The sequence below is a fragment of the Takifugu rubripes genome, chromosome 12, assembly GCF_901000725.2.
Source record: "Takifugu rubripes chromosome 12, fTakRub1.2, whole genome shotgun sequence".
In the NCBI taxonomy this organism is placed as follows: domain Eukaryota; kingdom Metazoa; phylum Chordata; class Actinopteri; order Tetraodontiformes; family Tetraodontidae; genus Takifugu; species Takifugu rubripes.
The window spans coordinates 5,542,662-5,556,737 of record NC_042296.1 but is presented as its reverse complement, the minus strand read 5'-3'; the positions used below and the strand labels follow the sequence as shown (position 1 = coordinate 5,556,737).

The 14,076-nt window shown below is 49.3% G+C and overlaps 1 protein-coding gene across 4 annotated transcripts in view; it reads left to right on the top strand.

The window, feature by feature from the left end:
* Positions 1–905: 905 nt before the first annotated feature.
* LOC101075161 (triple functional domain protein) overlaps positions 906–14,076 on the top strand; it is a 39,592-nt gene continuing 26,421 nt past the window's right edge. For 2 of the 4 annotated variants that reach the window (XM_029844706.1, XM_029844705.1), the window contains exons 1-3: positions 906–1,233; positions 8,353–8,403; positions 13,792–13,866. In XM_029844706.1, coding sequence (XP_029700566.1) covers positions 1,161–1,233; positions 8,353–8,403; positions 13,792–13,866 — 199 coding nt within the window. In that variant the 5' untranslated portion in view covers positions 906–1,160. The remainder of the gene's footprint in view (positions 1,234–8,352; positions 8,404–13,791; positions 13,867–14,076) is intronic. The other 2 variants (XM_029844707.1, XM_011609025.2) reach the window with 1 other exon arrangement.

The following is a 14,076-nucleotide window of genomic DNA, read 5'->3' as shown; positions in this document are numbered from 1 at the left end:
TTTATTACTGATATCACATCTCCCTCTACTGGTCACATGGAGTAGTAGAACATCTATTTTAATTTGTAGAATACATAAGATAGACTAAAATTGGTTATTTTAACGGGATATAATTATTAATATTATTGGTAGTAGTAGTAGTTTAGCTCAACAAAACAAATTTTGACAAAATAACAGTGTTCATGCCAGTGTTCATTTACGTAAAATTTGTAGTTGACATTAAATAATTATGGCTGAATGTGACTTCAAAATCCCACACATTAAAACAGATTACAAAACATGTTTTTAACCATTAGGTGCTGTATGTGCGTCATCCTTTTCAACAAGGTGAGTTATTTTCTATGATGGAAAGCATGTCTAAAACAAGCTGACCTGCGCAAAACGCGATGGTGAAAACTGTGTTTTCAACCTGTTCTTCCAAATTAGGTGTGATTTTCACGATTCATCTCGTTTTTGCAAAGTTTAAAGACAAGATAAAACGGGAACAAACCAGGCACACTGTTCTACTTGGACAGAATCCTAATTTTATGGCCTTTATGCAGCAGCAGATGGCATCAGTGGAACAGTTCAGACCCCAAACTGCAGAAAAAGAGTAATATCATCTGTTCCTCGCTCTGTTTTTGTAAAATATTCGACTTTTCAAGTGAATCATCACAAAAATCCGTCTAATAAGCCGGTTTATTGGATTGGGGAGGGGGGGGGGGTGTGTGCACAAATGCTCTAAAAGTTGTCATTCTGCTGCTTTTCTTGTAACATAATAGTTTCCATTGCTCACCGCTCATAAATGTCCCATATTCGGACAGACGAGCATGCGTGGACTCGGTGACCAGCCGTCGGTGTTTGATGACCCACCGTCTGCTCATTTCCGAACGCTGACGGAGTCTCACCGAGCAGCGACCCGGCCCCTCCCGCCCGCCGCACGCACTCACTCTCCCCTCGGCTCCACTCCGAGGAGGAACCCGGTGGCCCCCGGCTCTCTCAGCGTCGCTACCCCAAGATGGAGGCTCGCAGGTGGCTCTGCTAGTGTCGCCCAGTCACCCTAACCGGCCGCTATGGCGCTTTTGTCGGGATAAAAGTGGGTTTTTTTTTGACACCTTTGTGGCCATTTTTCGGTTTTCCTTACGCGAGGCGTTGAGCTCAAGGTTCGGGTTTTGGCAGCCATGAGCTCCGGGGAAGGAGCGGAGGAGACGACGACGAAGGACGCCGGCGACGTAGCGGCGTTCTTTAAGACAGGTAAGCCCGAAAATGGGTGAGCGGGGTCGGGCTGCGCTCCAGCGATAGCTGCCCCCCCGGTTAAGTGACATTGCTCCCGTCACTCATGAATGTTTGTGGGGCTCCTAGTGAAGGATACAGGAGGGTTTCGCCGATAAATGTTCTAACTATCGTTACAGTTAAATTATACGACAGACGGAAATCACAAATATTGTGATGAATCTCCGGAAATGAGGTGACTGGATACATTTTGTTCAACGACTACATCAGTTAAGGAACCTAGATTGTAGCCAGGCAACCTTAGCAGGAGAGCTAATTTGCAGGGTTCCATCATCAGACAGCTATCGCTGCCTCGGCTAACTAGCATACATGTGCATGAATATTATTGCCTTTTCCCTCCTCACTAGCGCCGCATAAACTGGGTTTTAATGTCACCGTCACAGGACATGTGAATGTCATAATGTGTGAAACAAATTGATCCAAAAGAGTCTGAAACCAGGGGAACCACATGTACTTGCTTTGCACAAAGCCCAGTGGACTTAGGCGAAAGTGCTTTATTTTTATAACATTTAAAACATATATAACATTTAAAAACTATATACAGTTAAAGCTGGGTTTCATGATATATCCCGGCACATTTTAAGTGATAATGTGCCATTTTTCCCGGAATAAAGCGGGTCAGGGCTGTCCGATAATGCGTTAACCCAGTTCCAAGTGTTAGCCAGAAAGCTATTGAATCTTGGACCTGGTTTGATGAATCGATAGCTAGTCAAAGCCAGCTAGCTTAGCATCGCTAGCTTCCATTAGAGTTGTCAAACCTGGCGTGTATCTTCCTAGCTTCTCGATATATGTACCGAGACCAAGTTTAAGGTGACTCGGCGTTAAATTTGCTACTATTTTTTTTGTCGTTTAGCTGCCTTTCTTTGTACTATCTACAAAAAAAGCACAACTGTGGAGGCTATGTAAACAATACATGGCGTGGCACACAGCCTGGGTGTGCACAGGTTAAGCTAGTTCAGTAATATTAAGGCCGAGAAGGTTGTTTGTTGCCAATACCCTCATCTATCAGTGGTTGTTATTACCCGGAATACGCGGACAGGTATCTCCTAACTCAACGAAGTAGCATTTGCACAATTTCCACTGATAAAAGCAGCAGAATGCTTTAGCCAAGTAGGCTAATTAACCAGCAGTCACAACACGGGCCTACAGATAATCCATAGGCTGCAACAAAGGCTCATAAACTGACATCAGGAGGGGGGGGCAGCAGGACTTTACGTGGCCAGAAGTTGCATTTATTCATCCGAATTAGATATTCATCCAGGGATACGTGTCTGGCCCTTGTGGCTCTTGCACCTTGCATCGCTGGAGTGTTTATGACGTCCACTTATTGGAGATAAGCTCCAGTTCAGCCCAGTGTCTGCATCCAGCTTCAGCAGCCCCGTGTCCAGTAAAGCCACATCTCCCTTTCCGCACCAGTCTTAAACTCATTGCATAAGCTCCTGGTACTTAAACAATAAATTGCACGCTGTTGTGAAGACAAGTCAGGGGCTGTGGGGTGGTTGTGGTTAAAACTGAGATTTGGGGTGTAAACACGCAGCAGAATGCAGCGCATTGACATCCAGCCCCTGGCTCCTGTGGTTTTGTGTCTAGCGAGCTAATAAGCACACAGGGAAGTTTCGGTGTGGGTATTGAGCCGATGTGATGGCTTCCTCTTCTGGAGAGCGCTGAGGCTTGTGTGTTTTTGTTGATGGTGCACAGCTGGAGCGCCGCTGCTTCCTGGCCCCGTTATTAAAATATTTATGCACCATATGCCTCCAGCTATCAGCTCAAGTTCCTCAGCTGTTGTTTAACTTTACTGTTTTATCGTCATCTATTCTTCACCCTAGTTCCTTCATCGTTCGGACGAGTGAGACCCGCTTCCTCTTTCCTTTTCTTTTTTGGACCTTCCGGGTCACGTTGCGACGTGTTTTGACCGAGGTGAACAGCTTTGGCGGGTTGGAAATTGGGATTATTTGCGGTGTATCTAACAGTTTGGGGATTCTTGGTGCTTAACTGTCCAATCCCGCTTCCCTCTCCTGGGTGACTCGGAACCTGGGCTGGTTTTAAGAGGCTTTAGGCGACCTTTAAGCCCGTGGAGAGGTGAGATTAGTGCAGCAACCACGGCGCTAACTGGACATCTCCAGGCTTGGATGGCCGCTGCTCCGAGTATTCCCGCCCAAACTGTGCGGAAAAGCAGCTTCATTTGCTGTTTTTATGAAGATGAGAGTCGGAGCGCGTGTTTTTGGGTGCTCCACATACGACACACACACCGTGTGAGAGCTGTACTTAACGCTGATTATGAGGTGTGTTGGTGTGTGTGTGTGTGCGTTTGTGATGGGGCTTCGGGCTCAGACAGCTGGTTCTCATGGCGAACACACACGCGTGTGGAACGCAGAGCCGGGCGACGAGCGACACCGATCCACCTCCTGGATTGAAGGCTCGAGTGTCGGCCTCTCTTTGTTCCTGGGAACGTCCTCCTGGCAGACCTGGGAGTCTTGTTTTGACACGCAAAGTTTTTAGTGTCTTGCCACAGGCTAACCCCCCCCCCCCCTCGAACTTTGCCTGTTTCTCCTGCATTTGCTGTCCCGTTCCCAACCCCTCCTGTCCCGTCCCGTTGGTTCTGGAGCCCTTTAGACTGACCCGGCTCCTAACCTGGGAGGGCTGACGGTGCTTAGCTGCAGTCCGGACTTTAGGGGCCGATTCTGAATGAACGTTCGGGTGCCAGTCACAGGGGTGGTCTGTGGGGGTGTGTGTGTGTGTGTGTGTGGGTGCGTGCGCACGCTTTTAGTGAACCGGACAAGCAGGAGATAGAAATATGATCCAGAGCATGCATTAATGACTCAGCCCCATTCATCCTAGATGCAGCCTGTATGTCCCCCCCCACCCCACCCCACACACACACACACACACACTCGTGTCTAATGGGTATTGATCCAGGAGATGGAGGCTGATAGAGCTCCTCCAGTAAAGGTTTCCTTCAGGCTTAAAGCAGAGACGGAGCAGATCTGCAGCAGCAGATTTCTTCTCCTTCCTCGTCATGTCTGCTTTAACTCCTGAGCATCTTACCCCACCCCACCCCCCCACCCCACCCCACACACACACCCAATGATGTCATCTCCAGCAGTTAATGGAGATTAAGCCTGCCCCCAGTATTCTTGTTTTTGGGGCAGATTCTGAACATTTTTCGCTCCTCTTCCTGCCCTGTGTTTGAATTTGCAACTGTGTGAACCGGCCCCGCCCACCTCTGTGCCGGTGAACCGGCCCCGCCCACCCGTGTGCCGGTGAACCGGCCCCGCCCACCCGTGTGCCAGCGAACCGGCTCCGCCCACCCGTGTGCCGGTGAACCGGCTCCGCCCACCCGTGTGCCGGCGAACCGGCTCCGCCCACCCGTGTGCCGGTGAACCGGCTCCGCCCACCTGTGTGAGCTGCTGATGGACTCTCTGGCTGCGGAGCTTCCTGTGTCCCGTCAGCATTATTAACTGGCAGCTTCAGTCCCGCTGGTGCCATCGATCCAGTCCAGAAACTGTTGCTGCAGACGTAAGCGGCGGCCCGCCGACGCGTTCGGGCCCGATACTGGGTGTTATCTGATCTACTTTGCAGTTTTGGTTCCAGCGCCACCAGCAACACGGCGTCCTGGAAATTCGCCAGAGTTTATCTAATAAATCACCTCGTCACGTGACCGAAACTGGGGCGGCGTGAATGCTCGGTATGTCTCGAGAAAATCGTTTCCTGTCTGGTTTTAGGCGCTGAGCCCCGCACGGCGGGCGTGGCGAGCAGCGCCGCCGACCGGTTAGCAGCCATTCGCACAAGAAATCGCAAACGAGCCAAGAATTGAGCCACCTGACCTCGTCTCGGTGTAGGCGCAGCGAGCGGCGGCGCCGGTGTCGTTCCTTGCCCGGAGCGGTTATGATGTCACTCTTCGACGGCGACGGAACAAAAACAACCACGAGATTGCGTTTCAGAGGGAGGGACCCTCGCCGTCGGAGCCGCCTTTGTGTTCCACGTGTGGGAACGCAACATCCGAGCGGCGAGGTGGGACCGGCGCCGCTGGAGCGACCCCGGCCTCGTCTGGCCGGAGTGAGGTCATGAGAAACGGCTCAAATGAGGTCGGCGCACGTGTGAATACCCAGCGTTGCGTGAGGAACGTTTGCAGAGACGTGCAAGTTGCTGTCGCCTACGCGGGCGCGTCGGCTTTGATGGTTTTACCTGCTGGAGGTCAGAGTTCACGGGATTACTCGCCCTGACCTAATCTAATTTGGGGATTCCCGGGATTCCCGTGGTGGGAGCGTGACGGCACCTCGGAGGAAACGGGAGACATCTTCCCACATGCACGGGTAACCAAACAGTGGACGTTCGCCAGAGCACGGAAATAAGTGGAGAGGAAGGTATTTACGCTCCGATGGGGCGTTCGAGAGCGCCATTATAACGGGCGTCGTCAACAGAGCGGCGAGTTGGAGCGTTTGTCGGACGCTCAGCCCACTTTTCCGTCGTCTCTCCGGCACTAATTTGTCCGGCGTGAGGGACGGGCGGTGCGTGATCTGTCCGGAAAACCTGGTGCCAAGTGGGCAAGGAGAGGAAAGAGATGGCGATGGCAGCCTGAGGGAGTTTTATTGTGTCATAAGTGGCCGAGAGTGTTTACAGCAGGTGCAAAAGGAGGAGAGAGAGGGGGAGAGAGACCTTGGAACATGGGGAGAGAGAACAACAGCGAAGCTCGGGGTGTTTGCTGAAGAATGAAAGGTCGGAGCAGGGATTGAATGAGCTGTATCCTTGATTAGGATCAGCGTGAACGATTTGACAGAACTGTCCCTGAACCTATTTAGAGGGAGGGAGAGAGGGAGTGAGAGAGAGGGAGAGAGACAGTGAGAGAGAGAGGGAGAGAGACAGTGAGAGAGAGAGGGAGAGAGACAGTGAGAGAGAGAGGGAGAGAGACAGTGAGAGAGAGTGAAGCAAACTAGGACAAGTCCTCAAAGACCATTGTTCTCCATTTTACTCTACATCTCCAGTGAATTCAAAACTGCTGCCTCATTGTCACCCTCCTCATCTGACTCACTTTCTCTTCCTGCCGAAGCCCTCAACACACACGCACACACACACACACGCACACACACACGCACGCACACTGTCGCCCGTGGCCCGCTAGGTTATTAGGAACTGAGATGAGATGGAGGGGGAAGTGTAAAGGTTGTGGTTGTTGTTCCATTCTCATTATCTGATGAGGGATTGTGGGCAGCGTCACTTCTGGAGATCACTGGTTTGGTGTCGAATCTTAGCTTGTTTAATACTATTAGCATAGCGAGCTAGTTAGCGGCAGCACGACCCCTTCAGATCGCCGCTCCTCTCATCTCTGAAGAGTTTGCCTGATTTGTTGGCCTCTTTTCCTTTTAAACGTTGTCCTTTTTCCTGAAAATCACTGTGGGAGGTCGCCGGGATAAATAAACAAATATGGCCGATCCCCCTCGCGAAATCTGACTTTGACTCAAAAGCCCCCTCCTCCGTGCACATCCACCCTCAAGGAGGCGTTGACAGCAGCGCCCCGCTCGTTGTTTTTGCGCCTCACAACCTCGAGTACGCCGGCGTGAGATGGACAAAAGGTATTTTTAAATGAAAGGGGGTCTTTCCCTTCTGTGCGTGAGTCAAACGATGAGTGTTAGCTGCCGAGAAGCCGGGGGCCCGAGAAAGGGTGGTCCTGTACACTGAAGTGTGTGTGTGTGTGTGGGGGGGGGGGGCATCTCAGTGACGGGTACAGTAGATCCTGTGTTGAGCAGAGGTTCAGGTAAGTTCACTGTACCTCAGCTCACTTTTAGAGAAATAAGAGTTTCGGTGTGTTACTGTAATGAGAGCTCCGCTAATGTTTACTGGTGCGTAGCGCTACTGCTAGCAGCAACACAGTTGGCTGCATGGGTGGATGGATTACTGGCTACATCTGAGAGGAAAGCCTTCATTCATGACTCCGTGTGTGTTTTATTGTTTACATTTCATTAACTTGCAGTCAAACACTCCTCATAGGTTAGATTTGTTGTCCAGGCGACGAGTGTCGGCATTCTTGGCATTGCAGCTATGTGAAGCGGCGTATGTGGGTGTTTAGTCTTCCTCTCCCCTTCTTTCTCCCCCTCGTTTTTTCATCCTCCAGGTACGTGACTTGGGAGGGAAACCTCCCACGGCGCGCGAACAGTCGAAAGCTTTTTCCTATACACTGAAACCCCCCTCCCGGCTTCTGGCAGGTGTGTTGCCTCATGTTGGCTCATGTAGGCAGGCCGTTCTTTACATTCGCTAATGGTAATTGCCACCAGCAGAGCGCTGCCAAGTCAGACCTTTGGAGCTAAAGTGGAATGAATCTATGAAAGCCTATTGATGTTTGCACCCTCTGCTGAAGGCTAGCTTCCATCTGCAGCCTCATGGCGAAACAGGAAGCTCCAACATGAGTCAGAACAGAGGGAGCGTGTGTCACTGAGTCAGCCAGTTCACTATCCAGCCTGTTTACATGTTGACGGCACATGACGCCATCCTCTCCTCGGTCACACCGGCAGCCCACCCCCCCACCGCCGCGCGGATCAATAGACCAATTGTTTCGATCGGGCCTCGGTCATGAGTCTGGCGGGACGGCGACCCCTGTGAGCGTCAATACAGCACAACCCCGGCACGTCATCCGGCTCCATTTGAGCGTCAAAACTGCTCTCTTCCGTAGCAAACTCGCCAACTCCTCCACGACGGAGATGGCGTTTTTTTAGCTTAGCCCTGTCGCCATAACGCCGAGCGGTCCATCAACTGTTAGCCAGTACGGGAACATTCTTTATCACCACGGTAACCTCCGGCTGTGCAGATGGATTCTCTTTCGCTTGCGTCCTGCCAGCATTGAGCCATTTTAGCTTATATTTACCAAGGACGCGCAAATATGTTTTAACCTCTTAGCATTAGCGCTGGCATTAGCTGATGCTACAGTACTCTTTAAAGTGGATTTGAAGGTTGATTTCTTTTGTTTTGGTTTGATTTGGGGGGGGGGGGGGTTAAGGCTACCTCGAAACGTCTTGAGACACAGGTTGCTTAGCAACATTGTTTCTGTTTCCATGTTGCTGATATGTGTTTATGCTTTTGTATCTACAGATGGAGCCCTCCCTAAAGAGGCGAAAGGGGATGGATCAAGTCAGATAGCAGGTGAAACACACCCCTACACACCTCTTTTAACGCAGTGTTTTTGTTATGTCTGCGTTTTGAGATAACGGTTTAATCACCGGAGCAATTACAGTCCCACTTTTAATATTTCAGCGTCCCTGCTGTGACAGTGGTGGCATGAGAGCTCTGTTCCTGTCTGGTTATTACCTTATTTAACAGGATTACTCCCCGCTGCTGCAGGTTCTAGCTCCAGCCTTTGAGACAAGACAAGGGCCTGGAATGATGATGGAGAAAGATTTTGGATTGTCGTTTCCCCGGTTTAAGGAGGATTCATACTGGCTGTTCTCACAGTCTGCCTGCTCTCTTAATGACGCTCAGTCCTGTAAAATCCTCCAACCCTCCGTCTAAATGAGGGCAGCGAGTTGGCAGGTTGCTCTGATGCCCGGGGGCCTTTATGGAGACCACGGCAGTTCCCGCAGAAAGGCGCTGAAAGCCCCTCCAGTGCTGTCACATCTTAACAATCGAGTGTTTTTTCTCAAGCCTTCTGTTACTTGTCAGTAATTTCAGGGGCTATTTTGAAGGGAATTAGGCGCGTCCATCTGCTGGCCCTGGTATCTTTAGTCACTGGTATGACTGGGCAGCTGAAGAACGTCAGGGGAGGGAGTGCTGTTATATAACGTTAATGCCTTTGGACCACGACAGATGTGCTGGAGACTAGAATGCCCTGTAAGCAGGAGGGGGCTGCAATTGTGTATATTTATTTTATTTCCATTCATATGGGGCAAACGTTGCTCACTTCAGTGCTAAATGTCTGGACATCACCAATGTTCAGTTGCATCAGTTGCCTCCAGAGGGCGCATTTGTGCTTAATTTTAGCGTCAACTCATCATTTCCAATTGGTCAGTTTTGTGCATTAAAACTCGGAACATAAATTTTCTACAAACATTTTTTAAAATAAAATCACCTCTTTAAAATTCTTTTACAGCAGTATTTGTTTTGTTTTGGGTTTTTTTAAAAAAAATTCTGGTTCTTTCTCAGAGCTCTGTCATTCAAACACTCGGACAAATGAACTTTTGGGGCAAATGAACTCTTGGCACCAATAACAAGTAGTCTTTTCTCTCCCTCGCTTCTTTCTGTCCTTCCTCCTTTTCCTCCCCTTCTTCCCCGCTGTGCTCGGGTCGCTGGGGTAACCCTGGCCCGTCTCTCGCTTGGGTAGCCTACCCTGCTATTAGAGGTCTGGACAGAGGAGAGAGCAGAGAAAAGCAGCAGGAACAGAAAGATGATGCACTCTCCACCGCTCTCTTTCCTAAGCCGAAAATCATATTCAGGGACCGTAAGAGGAAAATGGGGCAGAACGTAAAGAGTGAGTGGAACGCTCTGGAAATAAACACCTAGCTTGTCTTGTCAGGCTGGTTTAACATACCCTGGTTTTATAGTCTTGGCGTGCAGAAACCATCTCGCTCCTTTAAGTGTTGTTTTTAAATGTTCTGAACACAGAATTGTGCTAGCTTGCTGCCGATTGGCAGTCTTAGCTAACCTCTGTATACTTTAATGTGCGGGATTAGTTGTTTTTTCCTGTTCTAGGCCTGTTGCATTCTGGGTAATGCCTCTGAAATAATGGCAAATGTCACGGGAAAAAAGTGATGATTAAATATAAAGTGACAAAATCATATTATCCAGAGTTTCCCACAGTTTTGTCAATAAAATGGAGGGGGGGGGGGGGGGGGGTAATAGAGCTGCGTGGCCCACTGTGTTTATTCCGGCCCGTATTTGTGATCTCCATGTGGGTCAGGCGTCCGGGTCATGGGCGCCCTATTCCTATCCTCTCCCTCAGCTGCGAGGAATCCCTGCTATTCCCCCACATCCCTCGGCCAGGAATGCCAGGCATGCCGCAAATGTGGGAAGACCGCGGTGTTGCAGGGGTGCACACATGCTCCCGGTTCTGGTTTCGCTCGACCCGGAGCAGCTGGTTTAGAGGAGACGCAGCAAGTCTGTTGCTGTGGGGGTGGGGTGGGGTGGGGGGGGGTGCATTAAGAGATTACGCCTGTACGTAACTGCATTTTAATTAGATTTGGAAGATGCTGCGAGTGCTTGTGCTTTTTTTGTGGCATGTAGATTTTTCCCCTCCCTCTGCTGACTGGCTGCACCACCCGTCCCATCTGTTCTGATCCAGGCAGCTGTTGCATTCCCTCTCTCTCTCTCTGGTGTGTGTTTTTTTTTAAAACACACAAACACGTCCTCCTCCCTGAGCTATTTGTCAGTCTCTCAGGGGCCATCTTGTACTCGTGTTGTGGAACAAACGGCTTTGTTGCGTCAGACTTCCTAATGCCCACTTGACCTGCGAGAGGCCCCCCGCGCGACTCTAAAGGGCCCGCCGAGTGTTGACAAATTCTGACCCACCCACGCGACCCAGTTGCAGTTCTGACCCTAAAGTGATGGGTGAGTGACACATCTGGTATTTCCCTCTCATCCCTTGGCCTTTTCCTCTGAGGGGTGTAACCTTATCACAGGTTACTGCATTTCACCACCCACTTCCCAAACCACCAGTGACCCGGGAGGCACCGGGAGTGGCGCTGGTTTCATTTAGTAACCGTGCGTTCGTGTCAAACGGGACATACCAGAGAAAGTTTGGACACCCGTCGGCCTGCTTTCGTGTCGCTGAACATCGGTAATCCTTGTCGGATCAAATGTGGCTCCATTAGGTTCGAATGTAAGTGGCTGGTGTGAGATCAGACCTCTAATCCTGTGTGTTTTACGCCGGTGCGTCCATACAGATGTGTGAGCTGTCCATCACTGTCTCCTTCAGGGTTTCCCTGGCATCCTCCTTGGTTCTAAGCAGCTTATCAAGCCATCTAAATGCTTTGCCTGCATATTGTAATTGTCCCTCCTACACATGGAGGATTACCTCCAGGAACCTGCCTGTCATTTGGACGGGCAGATTAGCAACACGAGCTTGGCGCAGCACCGAAACACACCGCGCTGGTGTTTGGGTTTCTTCTGGAAATATTAGTGCCAGCTTTTCCCGTAGGCGAACCTCTTTTCCGTTGCGTGCTGTATCGGAACGTCTCTCCCCATGAATTTTAGGATTAGCGTCAGCTGCTCCGACTTCAGCACATCGGCCCGTCGCTCTATCATTAGCTGACTGTAGCGGCGTTCTCTGAGTCACCGCCGGCAAACAAAGCCAAATCTGCAGGAGTTTGGGGATTTTGTTTTGTCAGAATCTGTGGAAGAAGCGTTGAAATGACATGCTGGGCCAGCAGTCACAAGTGGCAGTATGCCCAGACGGGCTCTGCCCTCATCAGGCTGACAGGTACGACACTGATGTGGGGAGGAAATCACGCCTATGCCACGACGTTCACCGTCCCCTCGTCCCTCCCGTAACTGTTTTTTAATTATTTTTTTTTAAATCATCGTGGTCTGTTGTTTTGTGACCTGGAGGTCTACATTTAGCAGTGTTCTCCATCTCCAGGGAGCATCCTCCCGGGTATTTAATGCTACTGTTGGTTTTGTGAAGAGGAGACTGTCTCCCATTTGCTTGATTTTTCTTGTCTGGGAAGCAAAGAACTGTTTAGTCCTTTTACATGTCAGTTTGTACAGAAGGCAAAAGGCCGACAGGTTTAGGACCCTGCTGTAGCGACCGTTGGTTTGGAGCGTACAGTAGTGGATTCACACGAGCAACAACATCCCCACTGTTGGTGCTCTCTCACATTCACCCCGGGTGTTTTCATGCTCGACACCCTCAGAAGATGAATCCACCCAAGCAAGCTCCTGCTTGATTTGCTCCATTAGCCATTTACATCAGTATGAGAGGCTATTGCAATAATTCTACCACCAAAAATGCATATATTTACAATTCAAAATTTGCTACAGTCTAAATTGAGGCATTTACTATGTTTAAAGAATAAGGTGACATCGTCTTTAACTTTCTTTAGCTCTGTCTCTACTGGAGCGTGCCTGAAGAACCTAGTTGACTGGGTTCAAACGAGAGCAGGAAAGGAAGACTAAAAACTGCCACCATCCCTGTTTTCATCGGTATCCTCCGAGGCAGAAACCGAATTACTATCTAATTAGCATTAGCACAAATATGACTACGTGCTGAGAGTAGTGCGTCGACACTGCAGGGGCAAGCATGTGTGTGTGCAGATGACATCATAATAATAGAAAGCTTAACAGAGAGAGAGCGCATTCAGTTTCTCTTTCATTCATTACGTAATCCAGGCTAATGATACATTTGGGTCTAATTATTTCACCAGATCTAAAATTATCTCTACAGTTGTAAGGATGAACATTCAGCATCTTTAAGGGCTTGTATTGAGAATCTTAGGCTATATGAATCTAAACGTGGAATCAAATATACCGCATAACGTATTAATTGTGATATAAATGAATTGGATGAGAGGTTTTATCCCTTTGTACCTTTTTCACTTTGTCTTTTGTTGCTCTAAGCTGCAGAACGCACCCAACCAGTTTCAGCTCCTCCAAGGGTTGTGGAGATCAGGTTACTGGTCGGGAGATCATCTGACAGAGACACAAACCGGAGTCGAATCGATGCTGCCTGTGATGCTGTGTAAAAACACCACTGCCAGAGTCGGCTTTGTTCATATTGATGGCGTTAGCGCATCCGTTGGCGTTTGCTTTAGATGCCGAGCAGGTCTCTGACTGTTGCCGGAGAGACCGGGCAAATCGGAAGGTTTCTGCTTGATTCCATCATCCAAACTGCAAGAATATGCAGTTTTTGTTGTCGTTTGTGATTACCGTACTCATGAAAACATTGTCACTTAAGATGTCCCTGAGCACCATTTATAGAGTTTTTAAATGTCCACCCCGTCCACCAGGAACGCTTCTGATGGCTAATAATAATGAATTAAGAATCAAAGGGTTCTAGCTGTGGTTAGCCACCGAAGAACTGAATAATGGGAATGTCAAGAAGAGGGACTAGCAGGAAACAGAATGATCCTCATATGCGATGAAATGACTCTTCTGTGTCATCTGTCATCGTCCACACCTCTGAGCTGCCAAGAGGACAAAATCTATTCTGGAATCCGTGTGTGTGTGTGTGGAGGTGTGCGTTCGATCACTCGACTGTCTATGTATAGAAGTTCCATATATTATCCCTGACAGCCATTCAGTCACTTCTTACAGAGTGATCTGAGAGGCTCCATCACCCCCCCAGGTTCAGCTCCATAGTTATAGGCTGTTCATTTATAGTTCGAATCACCGCTGCAGGGTTTACGTGCCAACTGCTGTGATAACTACGTAATTAGCATATTTATTCCAGGAAAAGGGGTTAGAAAACACATCGGGGAGTCTGTTATCTGCTGAAGGAGCTTCTGTGTGTAAAAAGCTTTGGCTCTTTGTGGTCCACACCTGCTTCTTTTCCCCTACACAGTCCTCCCTCACTCAATCTTCCATTCTTCTCTCTTACTCCAGGTTTCAGGAGAAATGAGGAGATGAGAGCGATGGAAGTGCTTCCCATCCTAAAAGAAAAAGTTGCCTTTTTGTCAGGTAAGTTTGTGTTTATCCTGCTCTAGTACTGTGTTAAATTGAGGTCATACCCCCAGATGGCCTCTCTCAGGAGGTTAATTGCCCACTATGGTGCTCTCTCTCTCTCTGTTCTCTGCCTTAGACCGAGGCCCCTACACTTAACCTTTGTCCTTTCTTCACACACACATTCATTAACACACACATAGACGGACACCTATTGGTTAGTTGCTA